The sequence below is a fragment of the Varanus komodoensis genome, unplaced genomic scaffold, assembly GCF_004798865.1.
Source record: "Varanus komodoensis strain SLA01 unplaced genomic scaffold, ASM479886v1 scaffold36, whole genome shotgun sequence".
Classification (NCBI taxonomy): Eukaryota; Metazoa; Chordata; class Lepidosauria; order Squamata; family Varanidae; genus Varanus; species Varanus komodoensis.
Genome location: NW_025335873.1, coordinates 3,957,660 through 3,976,647, shown reverse-complemented (window position 1 = coordinate 3,976,647; position 18,988 = coordinate 3,957,660). Strand labels below are relative to the sequence as shown.

The 18,988-nt window shown below is 48.7% G+C and overlaps 1 protein-coding gene across 1 annotated transcript; it reads right to left on the bottom strand.

Moving 5' to 3' along the window:
* Positions 1 to 260: 260 nt before the first annotated feature.
* TRAF1 (TNF receptor associated factor 1) lies at positions 261 to 17,061 on the bottom strand. Its single transcript, XM_044439714.1, has 9 exons — positions 17,033 to 17,061; positions 15,172 to 15,256; positions 11,185 to 11,283; positions 10,508 to 10,663; positions 8,184 to 8,246; positions 6,701 to 7,066; positions 5,793 to 5,970; positions 4,966 to 5,114; positions 261 to 2,835 (listed from the first exon to the last, which is right to left on the bottom strand). The coding sequence occupies exons 1-9, from the start codon at positions 17,059 to 17,061 to the stop codon at positions 2,617 to 2,619; spliced, it is 1,344 nt and encodes a 447-aa protein (XP_044295649.1). The 3' UTR covers positions 261 to 2,616.
* Positions 17,062 to 18,988: the final 1,927 nt, after the last annotated feature.

The following is an 18,988-nucleotide window of genomic DNA, read 5'->3' as shown; positions in this document are numbered from 1 at the left end:
CTTTTCTAATGCCTTCCTTCCAAGTCTCAAATCTTTTTTGAATGCCTTGGCTGCAGCCTGCCTTTGAATTGATGACTGTGCCAAGTTATGCAAAATCTTTTGCAATTTAAGGCCGTTTATATACTAAGACACATCAAATAGGATCAAACAAGAGTCCTTATCAACACAGGGGGCAAACCTGTTTCTACACTCAGTAGTTACGTACAGTAAATAATGAAAGACAGAGGAAAACAACGTAACAAGATGCAAATGCCAAATACTTTCAGTTTCCCAGAAGAATCTATTGCGGGCAAAACTGTTCTGTAGCAAACAAGTTTCAATGATAGTCTTTAATGATACATCTAAGTAGCCATTTCAGCACAAATCCAGAAGACAGGGGCTGATTTAGATCAGAACACATGCTCTTAAAAATAAGATTATTTTTGACATTTATGCTACCCTTTTAATTTAGAAAAACGTTTAGTGAACCTTGCCCTAAAAATAAATGGAAAGTCTCTTCTATCCAATCACGAAGGGCCTGAATAAAAATTCTTCTCACTACTGTGTATGAGCCACAATTACACATTTATTTCACACCAAGCCTATCCCGCCCACCCCAAAGTCTTATGGAAGTGCCTCCATTTCTAAAACTCACCATAAAAGTATATAACCATTTTCAAAGATGGTTATATCTTAATCCTAAGGTCCTTAAAATGGATTGATGCTTTAACCATACGATATTTTGATGTTGTAAGCCACTTTGAGACATAGCACTGGCAATAGGCAGAATATAAATTAATGTTAATAATTGTTATAATAACCACAATCTGAACAAGTACAAGCCTCACAAAAATCAGTACACCTGGAATATCTGTACTACTGGACCAATGGATTAAAGGGGTGGCGGCTACGGAGGGGGGGCTATTGCTTACATAAATCAATATCTCCTTAAAAGCACAATTTTATTTACTTATTTATTAGATTTGCATCCTACCTTTTTCTTCTTTAAATACTTCATTCTCCTGCTGCCGCCTTCAGTCTTATCCCCACCACAACACCCCTGTGAGGTAGGCTGATCCAAGAGTCTGCCACTGGCCCAAGTCACCCAGTGGGCTCCATGGCTGAGCAGGGACTTGAACCCAGATCACCTGAGTCCCAATCCCACGCTCTTAACCACCACACCACACTGGCTCTATAATTACCACGTGGGTAACAGTACTGAGTGGAGTATAATCCCACCTAAACTGGGTTTTATACCCAATACAGCAAAGCAAGTACTTTGCCTGGCAATTCCATATATTGCAATCCTAAAATTACAGAACTAAAAGCAAGCAGCAGCAGTGGCAGCTTAGCTTCCACATCTGCAAAATACAGAAGATGGCAGAAGACCCCGTCTGTAAAAACAGAAGAAAACATGGATTTGATGACTGCGACCCAATCAGAATGGTCAAGCCACTGGTATTCTTGAATCCAGTACACACCCACTTCCTTGCCTGATTACGGCATTCCTTCCCGGGGCTCTATCAGTTTTCCCTGCCCCAGAACCAAAAGCTCCTGGCATGGCATGGAGACTCCCGGAAATCCCCGCTCACAGGGCCCTGACTCTACCAGCTCTTCTTGAGCTCTTACGGTGATCCCTGCCGGATGCAGCCAAGGGGCCATCTAGTCCAGCACTCCATTTGCTCAGTGGCCACCCAGCTGCTTGTGGGAAGCCCACAAACAGAACTTGGCAGCACATTAGGTCCCCTTTTCTGTTTCCCAACAACAGGGACACTGAGGCATGCTACGTCTTGAGTCCCATGCAGCCATCAGGACTCGGAGCCATTGATAGATTGCCGCCTTCTCCATGGACTTGCCCGACCCAGTTTTAAAGCTTTCCAAACTGGGGGCCCATCGTGGCTTCTCCCGGGAGCAAACTGCAGCGTGAAGCAGGCACTGTGGAAAGAGGAGCTTCCTTCCTTCTAGTATTAGGAGGGAGAGAGAGAAATGATTTCCTTTCCACTGCTTCCACACCAGACATCATTCTGGATGCCCCCATCCTGCCTCCCTCTACTTGTCTTCTTTCTATTCCTAAAAACGAACCCATGGCCACTTAGAAGGCCCAAGGAAATGGGTTCTAAGAGCAAAATCCTGCAGGTGGCAAATGCCAGATGAGGAATTCCCACTATTGTCCCTCATGCTAGGCCCCCAAAAGCTGTGCAGGCTGGCTCGGGGTTGACATTCTGTGTCCTCCTCTAAATGTGCATCCAAAATTGGCGTGGGGTTCCCTGGCCCACAACTTGACACTCCCAGTATGCACAAAAATATACATGCATAGAAAGAAAATATTCACAGTTCGCTGAGCCAGTCTTGGCTTCCCTTTCTTTTCCTCTGCAGTGAAGCAAAACATCACAATGGCACGAACACAACACACACGCTGGCTTGGAGGGGGAGGCTGGAGGCAGGAGCTGAGCGGCACCCCCATCTTTTGCTCTGCAGCCCGGCAAGCCCTGTTCCCCGCTGCAGCTGCACCCTGCTCAGACGAGTTGTAGCTGCAATGAGCCACTTTGTCCTTCCACCGCCGCAAATCAGCCCGCCAGCTCGTGAGAGGCTTTCGCTGCACAGGCCCCCGTTGCAAACCCCCTGTGAAAGGAGGGCTCATGAGCTGTCTTCTATGATGCACTTGAGGAAAAGAGCACCCTCTCTGATATATGCATATGTAGGCGACTGCAGTTTGGTCAAAGAAACAAACCACGGGAAGCCACAAGCTTCGTTCGTCTCGGTCGTGGGCCTCTGAAAAGCCTTGGATGTTGCCTCCGGGTGGATGGTGTTGAGGAGGTGCTCTCTGGGATTCTGGCTGAGCAACATCAAGGTGATCTGGGAGGAGCGGGGGGGGGGGGGGGGGGAGGATAATGGGAGAGGGGGGGGGGGAACAGGCTAGCTTTTGGGGGGAAATGAACTTGATCCAAGCTGCAAAACAAAACCCAACCCAAACACCCAAACACCCTCCTCCTCTGTGTGCATGTTTTGGTTTTCACTTATCTTTAATAAGCACATGCGCTGCCCATTTATCAAGCCAAAGGAGCATTTCCCACATCTCAAGGTCAGCAGATGGGAAAACAAGAGATGAGTAGGCTCTTCAGTGTGACGACAGAATCAGACCCGTTTTGAATACATTCCCACAAGGGAGCTGGGGGGGGGGCACGGGGGACGTAGGGGCAGGTGGAGAAAAATCCCCTCTCCTTTTGGAATGGATCATCCAAGAAGCAAACTGTCAAGGCAGAGAATCTTACTGGCCTTCCACCGGGCTGGAGCTCTCAAAAATCAGGAAGAAGGCATTTGCCGGCCCTGGACCATGAGGCTACCTTGAGAAATGGTTGGAACTGAACATGGGACACAAACTTTGGGCTTGCGTTTGCCCAAGGGGACACTGCAGTACTGGCTCTTCAGCCCTGGACGTGTCCTTTCCAACCCCGTGAAAGCGGTCCAAAATTCAGCCCCGCGGCACCAAAGGGAGCACAAAACGTTGGCCATGGGGGGACACAAAAGGATGTGGTCCATCCTCCAAGGTGCCACTCTTCTAGATCCCAGCTACTGGTGCTGTGAAGGCAGGAATCTGGGAGTGGGGGAGAAGTCCGTGGTTCCACAGAGCAGGCAGCACGAGGGGGGGGACCAATGCAACAAGCCTGTCTCGTTATGTTCCGAAGTAAATGGAAGAATAAGCATCTCCATCTATTCGTAATAACAAGGACCCCCCCCCACACACACACACACACAAGGGCCATCCGTCCAGGGCCAGACATGGCCCACAACACCACTCAACTCGGGAGGGGTCTTTCCCAACCTGGTGACTTGGCTTTGAACTGCAGGCTTCTCCACGTGGCTCGCAAGAGCTCAACCGGGGGGCTATGGACCCAGTCCCAAAGCTGTGCTCCTGCACTGGATGAGGCCAGCACCCACCTGCCCTACCAGTTCAGTTCTCCAAGGTCACAGGCTATGACCTTTTTCGGTTCCTTTTTCTAAATACTGCAGGGATTAAAGAGGTTGTCCTACTGGAGAACGCATGTTCATTTGGCTGCACCAGGGGTCGGCAACCTTTAACCCTCAAAGAGCCATTTGGACCTGTTTCCCGCACAAAAGAAAACACCAGGAGCCACAAACCCCTTTTGACATCTAAAATGAAGATAACACGGCATATATCGTTTTTTACCTTTATGCTATGTATATCTTCATTATGATTTAGCTGCAGCTCTTGTTCAGTCACTAAAAAGTTATTTTTAATCGTACATTATAACCTAGTAGGACTCCTTTCATATATTTTGAATAGGAGAACAGCTTCCTGAAGAGTCAAAGTCAGTGCTAAAGGGCTGCATGCATTAAACAGCAAACCCCATAAGTTCGTCAGCAGTAACAGCAAATGAATCTACCCATGTATCATTAAACAGTTTGGTTTTCTTCAGAAACTATTCTTTTCTTCGATTTATCCATGGTTGGCCTGGGGGGGCAGGGGGAGCTCAGTGCGGGTCCCAGATCAGCCATATAGGTGTGTTTAGTGACTGATTAGCAGCTAAACAGTCAAGTGCTGTGAATTGTGACAGGTCCCAAGCTCAGCTTTTAACATTCAGATGAAGGAGATGACATTGGGACAAAGAGAATCTTTTCAGCAGCTTTGTTTCTTTGTTGGTGTAACATGAGAGCCTGCAGGAAGCTTGTTTAGCAGAGGAATGTAGTGATTTAACTAACTAGCTGATCGACTTAACTAGCTAGCCCTTGGCACAGATCAGTGGCTGTGCCGGTGGTGCGTGGGTGTTTTGAGCGACGGAGCCGCGGCAGGGGGATTCAAGAGCCACGTGCGGCTCCGGAGCCGCGGGTTGCCGACCCCTGGGCTACACCATGCCTGGCGATCATGGGCAGGAACACTCTTGTCCTGCACCCAAGCTGTAAGGGTGGGCAAGGAGATGCTGCAAATAGGATTGGGGAGAGAGGCGTGCTGCCCTCCCCGGTTACCTTGTGTGGGAAGGGCCACTGCAGCAGCGCGTCGTAGCCTCCCCTGAGGAGGGCAATGAAGAGCGAGACGTGTGTCCCCGTGGCTCTCCCCTCTCCGTTCAGGAAGATCTTCATGCAGAGTTTGTAACCGTATCGGGAAGTGTAGAAGGCTGAAAATGAGGAGGACCGGGAGGTGAGCGGTTAGCTAGAATTCAGACATTTCCTGTAGGTCTGGATGGAAAGGGAGGGATGGATGGATGGATGTTACTGTGCCGTGATTTGAAAATGTCATCTCCAGGAAGTGGTTCAGGAACCAGGGAGTCCATCCATTCCCCATCCATAACAGGTTGCATCCACTCACCTGGGAATGAGCCCCACTGAACGCAGTGGGACTTCCTTCCAAGCAGACCTGGACTGGATTGCACCGAGAATCGGTTTAATGAATATATTAGAATATTTTGATATGACAGCCTCAGTGTCCAATTTTAAATCTTGCTTATAATGTGTGCAAAAGCCACGAATCGCAAATGCAGTCTATTAAAAAGGTGGCATAGCTGCAAGAGGGCCACACATGGGAGGGTCAGCACGGGCTTGGGGTTTTCAAGCAATTGGGCACGCCAAGGCGAGTGACTCAGGATGCAAAGTTAATGAGGAGCGCTGGGTATCAACTGGTCCCCGTTGGGCTTCCCCGGCATCGGGGTTGGGGACAGCAACAAGGCACATCCTTCTTTTTGGGCTAAAGCACAGAGACCGCTGCTCTTGCCTCGACGGATTTTATTCCAGTATGGGGGCCTTCGAGTTCACTGTCAGGAGAACGGCGGAAGCCAAGCGAGGTTGGTCTCTCTTACCTGGAGAGTGGAAGCTGCACACCTTCCCACACGCGGCTTCGTAGAATTTCTGGTGCACCTCCGTGATCTTCCACAGAAAGGTGCCGTCGTAGGATGCGTGCTCGGTCGAGCGCAGTTGCTCCTCGAGTCTGACCAGGGCTGCATCCTTCTGCGCGAGGCATCGCTGGAGATCGGCGATCTTGGGGACAGGAAGTGTTGCAGGGGTGTTGATAGAGGCTGTGGGGCAGGAGAGGCTAAGGAGGGATCTACAGGCGAAGGCCTGCTTGTGTTCTCCCCAGGACCCAGGAAGAACAGCTCAGGCCCTGCAGCTTGCTTGGCAGAAGGCCATCCTCGGGTGCCCATGCATTTCAGATGAGACAGTAATTGTGGGGACAGAAATGGCAGGTGGGGCGGAACAGGGCTCCCTCTGGGCAAACCCAACCAGGGCGCTGTGTGATTGTTTGCTGGGCCAGCCATGCAACGGGCTCCATTCAGAGTGGTTTGTTGAACTTTCAGTGCCCTTCCTGGCTCAGGACTTGGGGACGTGTGGGCCTGCCTGTCTCTTATTCTGCAGAGAGCTTCCTATCACCTGAGGTCCGGCAGGGTCTCCTCAGTGGCGGCACCCAAACGGCGAGGTCAAACCCATGTGAGCACGGTGATTGGCGTGCTGGACTGGGATCCGGGAAATCTGGGTTCCAGCCCCAGCTCGGCCCTGAAGCTCAGTGGGTGACTTTGGGCCTGCTCAGCCGAAGCTACCTCACAGGGTTGTTGCGGGGATAAATTAAAAGGAAGAAGGCCAAATAAGCCACCCCGATTTCCTTGAAAAAAAGACCAGGGTACAAATGCCATGGAAGAGTAAGCTAGCCTCCAGCATTCAATTCCCCTGTTCCACCACTGCCCTTGAACCCACGACCCCCGTGGCCCTTTACCTTCAGCTCCAAGGCACAGATCATATCCTGGTCAACTCCCCTGTGGTCCTGGATTCTCTGGCAAGAGGTGGCCAACTCCTTGCTCAGCACGGACGCAATGCCTTCGCACACCTCCAGCTTGCTCTGCAGCAAGCAGACCCGGGTCGTTCTCCCGGAGAGGGAGTTTCCGCGGGCTGCCTCTCCACCCCCGGGCTGCCCAGAGAAGCTGTCCATTTCCAGGGCTCCCTGGAAGAGCCCCGTCGACACCTCGGAGTCGGCGAAACGGGCGCAGGCACCGCTGCTCGCCCTCAGCTGGTGCTGAAGTAAGAGCAGTAGGTGCATTCTGGCCGCGTTCCTCTCGTGCTCTTTTCTGTCTTCCGCATTCCCCTGTTGGGAAGAGACAAGACCCCACAGATATGGGAAGCCAGGACCCAGGGATGGCCCAAGAACACCCGCACTAAGGACTGCCCTGCAACTGCAGCCTCTGCACCAGCCAGCCGGGCCGATTTCCCACAGCACTGTGGCCTGACACTTCAACAGGCACTCTGGGGTGTTGTGGGAAATCACAAGGACGGCCCCCAGCTCTGCTTGGAGGGGCACCACCACCTCTGCTGCTGAAGGAGGAGAACAGAGTGCTGTGGATATGCCCACCCCAGAGTGACCGCATCATTCTGTGGGGATGTTACTAGGCATTGTTATTCCGTTGCATTCTTATTAGATTTGTATCCCACTTTTTTTTTACGAACTCAAAGCGGCCTACACCATTCTCCTCCTGCCGCTCACAGTTTTATCCCCACAACAACAACCCTGTGAGGTAGGTTGGGCTGAGAGTCTGACTGGCCCAAAGCCAACTGCTTACTCCATGGCTGCATGGGGACTAGAACCCGGGTGGCCTGAGTGCCCTTCCCAAGCCCTTAACCAGCACACCACACTTTATATCCCTTGCAAGGAACCTGAGGGATTGATCTCTTTAATGTACCCAGCTGGCCCCTAAGAGCGTCCAAGGGGTCAAGTTGGCTTACTGCACCCAAGTCAAGGTTGCCAATAACATCTCCTTCTGTCCCCTGCCCACTGGAACATTCACCCCTGTGATTTGGGAGGCATAAAATACGATGCCTTTAAAATTAGCCGAGAATCTATTCGTTTCCTGGTTTAGCAGGGGTTAATATTGTTGTGAACAGCCCCAAGGACGGCTGTGGGGCAGTATACAAATGGACTTTGCCGTCATCATTATCATTAATTATTATTATTCCTTAAGTAGAAGGTTTCTTTGGAGTTAGCACATGTTGAGAGTTGCAGTGTTTTAGTGTTAAATCATGTATGTACTTTGAACTGTGATTTTTAATGCTAGGGTGTAATTTTACCCTGGGAAGCAGTATACAGCAATTGCTAGACAAACAAACAAACAAACAAACAAACAAACAGATAGTATTATATATACCTCCACAAAATTCACCCTGCCTTCCCCTAAAAGTTTTATAGCGGGTTCAGACAGCGACGTTACCTTGAACCGGCATCCAATCACAGAAAATTGGCACCCTCCTTCACTGGAACTCATGGAAAGATTCTGTTCAGGAGAAGATTGGCAAAAGGGTTTTAAAAATACAGATGTTAACATATTATGTTATTCAATGAGTTTGAGCTGTCCCCTTTTAGCAAGGCAGATATCCCTCTTCCCCAGTGCTAGTACCTCATAGATTCTTACCTAGTCCTACTTTGACTTTGGGGGAGATTGTTTTAATTTTTTTAATTGCTAATTTTTTTTTAAAGAAACCTTTAAAACCCACATGCAAGTGTTCATGCATTACCTTCCTTTAGCTTCCTAAAGTTAAGATCTCCAGTCCTCCGCCTGAATAGCAAATACCACAATATATTTGAATTGTGATGGTTGTAGAATTGGAGTACAAGCTTTAGACTGCACTCTATGGCCTCCCAGGATTGCCTGGGAGATTGTCGGATTTTTTGGAGTTGTGTGCCCTAGTTTTTGGGGGACACAAAAGGAAGGGGCTGCCACACTCTTGTCCTGCTTGTGGACTTCCCATGGATATTAGTTGACCCTTCGCAAACAGTTAGGCCCTGGGTCTGATCCTGCAGGCCTCCTCCTTTTTAATTTATTTTATTTTATTTTTTATTTATAAATCGCTCCCTTCAGGGCTCTCTGGGCGACATACAACCCAAAGTTCCAGCTTCTACAGCATTCCAAGTTGTGCAACTTTTGTTCATCCCTGTGTGCTTTCCAGAGCTTCTTTCTGAAAGATCCACAATGGATGAACTTTCGGTGGATTTTCAAAATTAAAATAAGTTGTTAGACATTGGTGGGCAGACGGTTACGCGCTACCTTAAAAAAAAGAGAACTGGGTTTGCTCCAGTGGCTCTTATAACATCCTGACAAAAACACAGAACTTTAGAAAGTGAAGCTTTTATTGGCATGGAGAGACCTGCTAAATGATTCTGTGTCAGGCGGCAGTTAAAAGCTCAGGCACACAGCCAGCAGGAAGGCTCACATGCCAGCCTAGGCTGCCACACACACACACACACACACGTGTATGTACGTATGAGGCATTTGCTGTTAATTTTCCATTATTCCATGACCTCTGCAATCACAGACAAGTTGGCCAGGCTGCAGATGCGTTGCCTAGTGCCCAGCAACCGGGCACTGGGTGCCTGGGTCCACCCCATGAGGGTGTTGTGTGATAAAACACTGCAGAACCGAAGCAAAGGCATTCGTGGCCATGGCAGCCTTGTGGAAGGACTCTGCAAAGCTGCAAGCCTGCACGGACAAACAGATCGATGACCGGGCTCCTCAGGGCTGGCAGACTTGGGTGGATACAGGGCAAAGATCGGCTGTGCCTCCTTCACGGTCTCTCTGACCTGTCTGCAGCTCCTTGTTGCTGAAAGATGCCTGGGTGCTTTTCATGTGGCCGTGTACTCAATCAACCAAACTGGACGTTTTTTTTTTATGAGGATTCCATTCATTTGCAAAGCCACTGTTGTGCACTGGAGCATTTTAGTAACTCCCCCCACCCAAAAAGCAGCAAAATAAAATCTGCAAGTCTACAGGATCTTTATGACTCAGAAACAATTGTACAGGCCACAGGGCAGAGGCACAGAAATCCAACTGCAATTGACGTTATGCGAATTCCCGCTTGTTGCCTAGGTGCTCCCAGACTTCTGCTTGTTGTAACACCCAAGTCCCCTCTTCATTTGCAGTGTTTGACGTGGTGCTTGTGTGCTCTTGAGTGTTAGCAAGATGCATCCCCGAAAGGATGCCAAGTGAAGAGTGCGTGCAGAAGCACAGGAGTACACTGGCAATGTGGAAGGGAGAAAAGAGGAGGAACCCAAAATCGGCGAGGAGGAGAAACTGTTATTCACCTGAACAGCATCTTTAGGGAACAAGAAGGAAACATTGCTCCTATAATGGGCTTGGACATTCAAAACATGGTGCTGGCAGAGAGCTTTGAGAATAATCTGGACCGGCGGAAAGACGAACCAGTGGGTCCTATGTAGATCCAAGCAAGCCAGAACTTGCCCTAGGAGCCAAAGGGACAACACGGAGGCTGTCTTACTTCGGGCACTTCCTGAGAGGCAAGACTCCCTGGAGAAGACAATCCTCTAGGGGAAATGGAAGGCAGGAGAGGAGGAAGACCAAAGAGGAGCATTGAATTTTCAAGCACTTAGCGGGCTTGTAAAAGGCAGGAAATTTTGGAGAGCATCCATAGATAGGGTCACCGTAAGTCCGAGATGACTTGACAGCCTGTAACAACCGCCACAAGGATGCTAATTAATTAATGTAAACATGCAAGAGGCAAAGGAACAAAGATGTCATACTTGCTGCTTGTTAACAAGGGCTTTCTGGTTCGAATTGGAGCATGGGGTGGAATTCAGGCAGCCGGTCTGCAAATGTTCCACAAGTGTTTTCCTCATCGCAACGTGCCCGCAGATGTGGCAAGGGATCAGAGCGTATTCGCATTCACTCTGGTGATCCTGGAAGTTAAATGGGATGAGTGGACACAATGCTATTAAGTCAGCCAAATAAAAAAGTCTACACCTGGAGGGAGCTTTGCAGGCCAGCTAGTCCGGCTTTCTCCATGAAATTCAGTGCTAGAGCACAGAGCCTATGTGGCCCTCCGAAAATGCAAAATCTCTCCAGAATTCTACAAACTATCATGCATCAAAGCCCATCCAGCAAAAACATGGCGTAGAACATGTTCTTCAATTAAACACACTACAAAGCTCAAATTAATAATTTGCAAAGTAGTTTAAACACATACCCAGCATCTGCATCTTTATTCTACTCGGAAATTCCCGTTTTTATCGGCATGTCTTCATGCAAGGAGGTGATCTTTATCCGTTCCCCCTCCAGCCAGAATTTCACTAGTGGTCACCCCGCCGGATCGTAACAGGGGCTCTGAGAGAGGGGGAAGCCTCCGTTGCCCAACTGGTGGTGCAGTAAGTCTCTAGCCACCCGGTTAGGTAGCCCGTGGCAAGCAAGCCTTCTCACTTACTTCCAAATTCTTCATAGCGCCTGTCCAGCTGCATCCAGGGACCCTGCAATGTACCGCGAGTTCCGAAATCTCCTTGTTTATGGCAGCGTTGCTAAAAACCTGGAAGTGAACACGGCAGTGACTGTGTTTGCCTGCCAAGTGTGCATGCCCCAGATTTCGCCATGTGCGCAAAAATCAGAGCATGAGCTCAAAAATGCACATGTTCAGTGTTAATGAGCCGTAATAATAATGCATGCAGAAAGGTGTCTCTGAGGCAAAACTGCATACAGAAATGCACGAATTAGGAGAAAGTGCACAAGAAGGCACTTTTCACTCCTTTCTCAACTCAGCTCTACTCAGCTGAGACATTTAATTGCACTTCCTGATTGCCAGGAGTGCTTAATTATATTGGTAACTGGAACTTCCAGTACAGGTATGTTATTGTGGCTGACTACCATTGGAAATTATGTTATAATAATAATAATAATATAATAAATAATAATAATAAAGGTAAAGGTTTCCCCATGACATTGAAGGCAAGTCATGCCTGACTCTAGGGGGCGCTGCTCCTCTCTGTTTCCTGGCCGAGGGAGCCAGCGCTTGTCCGCAGTCAGTCTCCGTGGTCATGTGGCCGGCGTGACTAAACACGGAGGGGCACGGAACGCTGTTACCTGCCCACCGAAGTGGCACCTTCTCATCTACTCGCCTTTGGATGCTTTCGAACTGCAAGGTTGGCAGGAACTGGGATGAAGCAATGGGAACTCACCCCGTTGTGCAGATTCGAACCGGCGACCTTTCGATCCACCAGCCCAGCAGCACAGCGGTTTAAACCACTGCGCCACCTGCAGTCCCTGTGATCCTATTACCCAGGAGTAAGCCTCACTGAAAGACTGGGGCTTATGTCTGAGTTGAAACACCTAGAATTGTACTGTGAATGCTGGACTGGTTGGATTTTCTTAGCTTGCAAGAGTGAAAAACAGCGTAACATTTAAGGGGGGGTCGGCATAGAAGAATCCACAAATAGACCTCTATCAAGACAGATGTTGGGTCAGGCAACTTTGCCACTCCTGAGCACACATGGGGGGACAGGTGGCCCTCCAGGTGCTGTAGAATTACAGCCCTCGGCAGCACCAGCCAGGTTGAAGCCCCACAACGTCTGGGGAGCCACCTGTGCCCCATTCCTCCCCAAATGCTTCAAGCCGGCAATTTTAAAAGCATTTCTTTAACTTATCGCACCTCTGTTCAAATAGCTGTCCTTTGCTTTATTCATTTCTTTTTAATTGGAAAGGTTTTAAAAACTTTTTGAGGTGACTCTGTGAGGTCACAGGTAACAGCTGATGGGGTCAGCTTTTGCTGAAAACCTGCAGAAACAGAATCCACCGAGAATTTGGCCCTGCACATCTATTGGTGTTTTGTTTTGAAACTTGTTCAGCTATTGTGCTGATTTATGAAGAGGAAATGACATTGGTCGTGGTGACTGAATGGAGCCTCCATCTTCAGGGGCAGTCTACATTTGATAACTACTTGCTGGGGAAATGACAAAGGAGGACAGTCTCCTGTGTGCTCTGTCTGAGCTTCCCAGAAGCATCTATGGGAGCGTGTGACCCTACAGATGTTGTCAGAATTCCACCGGCTATGTTGGCCAGAGTTGATGGGAATTGTAGTCCAGCAATATCTGGCAGGTTGCAAGTTGTCCTTTGGTCTGATCCAGCAAACTTTATTGCAAATTGTTCTTTGGCAGTTACTTTGCTTTTATTTCTCTCTCCTCAGTCCAGAATAACCTCAAAGGAACTGGACTTTGACAGACAACAAATTGCTTTATTCTTTGAAACATTAATGACTTCCAGTAAAGCAAAACTCATCTGCACCCCAAGGACACAAATGGATTGCTACCACACCTACGCAATCCATTTTAATACACAATGTGGGCTGTTTATGATGACCTTAACTGGGGACTGGGTGTTCTTAGATGTATGTAATTTTCAAGCTAAAAAGGCATTCAGTTCTAATATGTGTAAGAGCTTCTGGAAAGGTATGGAACTTGACTATTGCTTGGAAACAGAACAGAAAAGAAATGTTGAATCCACTCCATCAAAAAGCGGGGAACACACACACACACACACACAAGTCCAGCAAGTAAAAGTCAGGGGGTTCTAACCAGATCATGTGTGTTTGTGTTTCCCAAAGGTAAGTCTGTAACTTATAAAGGGAAGATGTTTTCCAATCTGTTTAGAACCTTGTTTATATTTTGAGAGGAAAATGACAGCAAATGCAGTGCTACATCCCATTTCTTAAGTGAGGTGGAAAACACACAAGTGTTTGCAGCTCTCACTAATTACCTCTGGGTAACGCGAGAGGCATGGTGCGGACTGGTTCCCTGTGGCCAAAGCTCCCCGTTCCTAGAGAACTAGGATGTCAAGAGCTCTTTGCAAACAACACATCTGCATGTGTTGAATGCATGAATAGGACAGGGGAAGGGGGAAGAGTGGAGAGATGCCCCGGGCCCTATGCCTGACCCCCACAAACTCAACCGACCTTCCGAACAGGGTCTTCACATGTGCAGTTTGCCTGCATGTTCTGAAAAGGCAGGATATGAGCTACAGAGGAAATGATCAGTACTTGCTTTCCTGCCATGTTGGCTTTCCATAGACAGAGAATGTGTAACTTGGGAAAACAACCAATCGCAGTCCATTCACACACACTTTCCTTCTATGGTTACCCAACTCCAGGAGGGCTGTGCCACACGCTTTTTCCAAAAGTTCAGAGCATCCTTCCTTGATGCTCGCATGACGACCCTTCTTATTTATACCCCTTCAATGTTCTTTAAGCAATCTGATCCATCAGCCTTCCCCAACCTGGTGCCCATCAGAACGATTAGGACTGCGGCTCCCAGAATTCCCAACCAGCAGGACCATTGACTGTGGCAGAAGATGCATCCAGCATCATGTAGCTTTTTGATGTGGAAGCAGTGGCCTCACTGGCCGAGATGCCGGGGTTTCTGATGGATCCTCCTTACTCCAGGAAGCGAATGAGGTCAACTGTGACTTTTGAGTTTTACTCTTCTTTCTGATGGATCATTGTAGGGGAAGTCAAAGGAAAACCATTGAGCAGGGTAAGAATGCTTTTTCTCAGCCAGCTATGTTTGGAGTCCGCTCTTTAAACCAAAATGCAAAGATGTCTTTGCTGGGAGGGTTGGATTTCTGACTGAACGATGCAAGGATGCATTTCAGGCAGCTAGAGGGCTTTTTAAAATTAATTAATTAAAGGTCAATGGATCTAACCAGTTGACTCAATGCCCCCAAAAGTCACAAGGCAAAGGAGCATGAAACTGGGAATCCATGCCTTAATTGCAGTCACCCTGGTCAAATGAATTGGGTATCGCACTATGGTCTTGCTGTCATTGCTGTGTGTACAAGTATGTACACACACAGTGTTTCAGAACTGACTGCCACTGCTGTGTGTATAGAAACTGAGAATTTCTAGCAAACTATATTGGCAGACCAAATACATCTTCTGAAACCCAGACCTATTTCCTGCCAACCACAAATCCCCGGTACACTACAAGCGATCTGAGGCTTTCCTGAGTGCCAGCTCCAAAGAATGGTTCAAGGTCTTTTCAGTGGCGGCCTGTCAACCATGATGCCCACCTGGTACCAACTTTGTCATCCTCTCAGTGCCAGATCAAGACAGCCCCCCGTGTTGAGGTGTTTAACGTTATGTAAGGACTTAATGGGATGCCCCTGTTCGGTTCTTCTAATAGGCCTAATTCTGCTCTAAATACAACTGTTTTAACCGTTTTGAAATGCTGTTTGTAATTTGGCATTGTGGAAAAATGTTTTTGAACTGGTTTTTGTAATTTGGTATTGTAGGAAAAGTTTTTTATGGTATCTCAGGCCTCTTTAAGAATGCTTGCAAACCACCCAGTGAGAATCTGCAGCTCGGAGGTATAGAAGTAAAATCAATAGATTTGGTAGAAAGTGCCATTGCATTAAAGACAGAAGAACATACCTTTTCAATGGAGAGCAAACTGTTTTCCTCGATGGTGCCAGAATTATCCTTCTTACCAGTCTGACAAATTGGTTTGCTGTTGTTTCTGGATGGGAGGGAACGAAAGAAGAAACATGATTTTTTTTTGTATGATTCATTCATTCATTCATTCATTCAATTTATATCCTGCCTTTTCCCCCAAAGGGCTCAAGGCAGCTTACATCATGCTCCTCCTCCATCTTATCCCCACAACAACAACCCTGTGAGGTAGGTTGGGCTGAGTGTCTCTGACTGGCCCAAAGTCACCCAGTTGGCTCCATGGCTGAGCGGGGACTCGAACCCGGATTGTCTGAGTCCCAGTCCCATGCTCTTAACCACTACACCACCCTGGCTCTCTGACTTTCTGAATAGACAATTCCTACCCATTTATTTTCAATACAAACAGCACTGATTTATTTTTATCCCAACCCATTAGCCATAAGCTCACAAGTGGCTTTTGTTTTGTACTGTTCAGAGGCCAAGCTAACCTATAGTTGCCTATGGTACAGCCAATGGTAAGGGAAAATGGGAGTTGGAGTCCAACAAATTTCAGGGACTGCAGTTGAGGTAGACAGCTAGAACAAGGCGTTGACAGAAAATAGCTCTGCCTTTAAGCACTGTCTGGGAGGACATGAAACTATCCAGTTCCAGTTCTAAGAGCCTGCAGTTCCAGAGCTGGGATGCCACAGGTTGAGCCTGCCCCCCATCCTCTTCCCATCACAGCTGGCACAAAAAGAGCCACACCGGCTGATCTTGCAAGGTTGTAACTTGCCCTTGAAGGAGGCAAAAAGGGACATGCCACAGGGTCAGGGAGGGAAGGAGGCTGGGAGCCTGCCTTGATGCCAGTTCCTATCAGCACTTTATCTAGACCAGAACAGCCAACTCAATAAAAGGCAAGGCTGATGTGATGTGATCTGATGTGATGCACCCTAAAAGCCTTGCTATGGTTACTAAGGGAGGGAAACAAACCTGGGCCCGTGCAGCCCTGGGCATTCCCCTTCTAATCCCAGGAACCCACCTACAAATTATTGCTTAATTTAATTTAATTTAACATTTCTATCCCGTCTTTCACTAATTGTCTCAAGACGTCTTACATGTTCATGTTAGCCATTCCCTCTCAAGCTGGAATGCTGGCAAAGCACTTCTTAGTACCTTGTCTTTAGAATGTGAATTGTGAATGAGATATTTCCAGAAACTTTTGTTCCATCCTATGCCTTGACCATGATTTCCAAAGAGGCAAAAAAGAGCAGCTTCCCCTTAAGCCTGAATGATGAGCGAAGAGGGCTTTGGTAGAGCCCTTTGCCCTTGAACAAAACCTTTTCCCAAGCTAAGGCACCAGCTATGCATTTTTAATGTCCTCTCCTAGAGAACAAATCTCAGAAAAAGGCTTTTCCAGATCCTTTTGCATTTTACATGTTTTCTCCAAAACAAGACACTTTTAACACGCTCTGCTCCAGTGTGAACAGCCTTTCCCCTGTGAGCCATCTTGTTCTGAAGTTGAATCCTTGGCACTGGGCTCTTTTTCAAGAGCGACTTCTCTAGATGGCTTCTGGAAGCACATCCTTGTTATTACAAACTTCTCTTGCAAGCCAAGGCACAGGGAAACTTCTGTGAACAGCCACGTTCTTGAAAGGAAGGACTCTGCTAAATTCTTTCAGCTATTCAGTGAAATTCAGTAGGGTTCAGGAGTCCTTTTGGGCTAGTGCTGGAGAAACACAGACTCCAGCCCCAGTTCAGCCATGGAATTTACTGAGCCACTTTGCACGGAGAAGCAAGTTTTAATCCTCAGTGCATGCATTTCCCTAATTATCTGCTATCCAGCACTCCTGCAGACCACACGTACCCTGCTTGGTAGAGCAAAGAGTTTGCCATGCGTAAGCATTAATGTTTAAATGTCGCAACAAGGCAGGGGTGATTGGGGGTTGCTTCTCTTGCAAATGAGTCATAGGACGCAGGTTTAGATGACGTGCAAACCTCCATCTGTGGGGAGGAAGTGAGGAGCACAGTGCCCAGTACATGCCCAGGATTAAAACCTGTGATCACCTTGGGCTCGCTCTCTCTCAGCTTCAGCTACCCTGCAGGGTCGTTGTAAGGACAGGATGGGTGTGCACATCACTGAAGCGGAACTCCATGAGCAAATAGTACACACTCATGCATCTCTTGTGTGTGGACAAGCAGTGAGGCACTGGTAATCCTGCAGATGTGGCTGGATTCCAACTCCCATTGGCCACAGCCATCATGGCTGATGGTGCCGGATGAGGGGCATTGTGGTCCAAGAATATCTGGAGGCCACAGAATCCCCACCTCTGGTAAAGATGGACAAGCAGAACAAAGAGTCGGCAGGTCATTGTATTATCTTCAGAGACCATGTTACTGCATCGGATCCAACCAGGCATTCCTTTGATGTCTGCTCGGTCAGTAACTCACCTCTCACCTGTGACCCTGTTTAACCAGATGCAAAACATGCACTGGGAGCTGTAGTTTATACCAACTGCAGGTCAGCCAGTTAAAAATATTGAGGTGCTTTAACTAGCTTTTAAAACCAGAGCACACTGAAATAGTAGCCTCAAAAAGGTTTCTGTGGACTTTCTCAAGCCGCCTCCGACACAATGGGAAGGCAGATGGATGTTGTCTGTCCAGGGTGAGAACCACAATTTCTGGGCAATGGGGGTGTTCCAGGGACAGCTTCCTCTGCATCCAGAATCCAGGTAAGCCCTTCCTCCCCTCTGCATCACCGCAGGAAGGTGAGGCAGTGCCAGAATGGGTCTTCCCACCCACAAAGACCTAGGCAGAAGAGGGCACCCAAGAACGCGTCTTGATGGGTCAGTCAGGACAGGCGTCAGCTCCTCACCCTTCAGGAAGGGGGCCCAGCTTGGTGGTGGGGGCCCTGCCTTCCCCACAGAAGCTCAGCCCCCTTGAAGGTGCTGGCATGGACCTTTCTCTTCCTGAGACCTGGCAAAGGGGCTTCCAGCCAGAATGGATCCTCTGCTGTGGAACCAGCATTGCTCAAGCCACAGAGCGGTAGCCAGTGGCAACAACCAATGGCAATCCAGCTCATCATCAGCACCGGGAAAGGAATGCCAGAATTCTTTCCCGGCAAGGCTGCTCAGCACAGCATCCTTCTTCAAGCTGGTGGCTGACCGGGCAGGTACAAGACTGACAAATGCTCCTTTTAAAGATTGCATTGCTTTAAGTACCTGTTATCCACACCTGTGAAAACAATGGTGCTATTTCAAATACATGTGTTTCTTGGTTGGCACCAGAGCCGTAGAAGCAAACTCCGTTTTATTCCTGCCATCGTGATAACGCTATGATTTAAGTGAACTTAGCATGCAACATGGCACGTATCCAGAGTATTTCTTCCATCGGCGCTAGCTGGTGTGTGCGTGTGTTTTGCTCTCCCTGAGTGAGGGAGAGCAAAGGGCGGAAGGGCGGATCGCTTGTGACCTTCGTACCTTCAGCCTGAACTAGCTTAGTCAAGGGTGGGGAATGATGGGAGTTGCAGGCCAAAATATCTAGAGGGTCACAAGTAGCCCAGCTCTGTTAGACTGCGACGGAGCGGACGGCAGAGAGGAGCGACACTCGCTCGGATTGCTGCCAAGCACAGTTGCGCACCTGGGGGTCTAACGCAGCATCCGTGCCCCCAGAGGGCCCGACCCGAGGAACGGAAGCGAGCGAGCTGCACGCCTGGCGCTGGCCCCGGGCCGGGGCCACGTCGCCCGCCTGCGCCCCGAGGCAGGGGGGGCGTGCAGGCGACCCGGGTGGCGCCCCGCGCAGCGGCGGCCGCTCTGCCCCCCCC

Excerpts from the sequence above, each read along its gene's own strand:
- TRAF1 (XM_044439714.1), bottom strand. The coding sequence starts at position 17,061 with ATGGCAAACTCTTTGCTCTACCAAGCAGG. Across the intron at positions 15,257-17,032 it reads TCTTTGCTCTACCAAGCAGG|AAACAACAGCAAACCAATTT; the intron begins GTACGTGTGGTC and ends CCTCCCATCCAG. Across the intron at positions 11,284-15,171 it reads GTTTGCTCTCCATTGAAAAG|GTTTTTAGCAACGCTGCCAT; the intron begins GTATGTTCTTCT and ends GTTCACTTCCAG.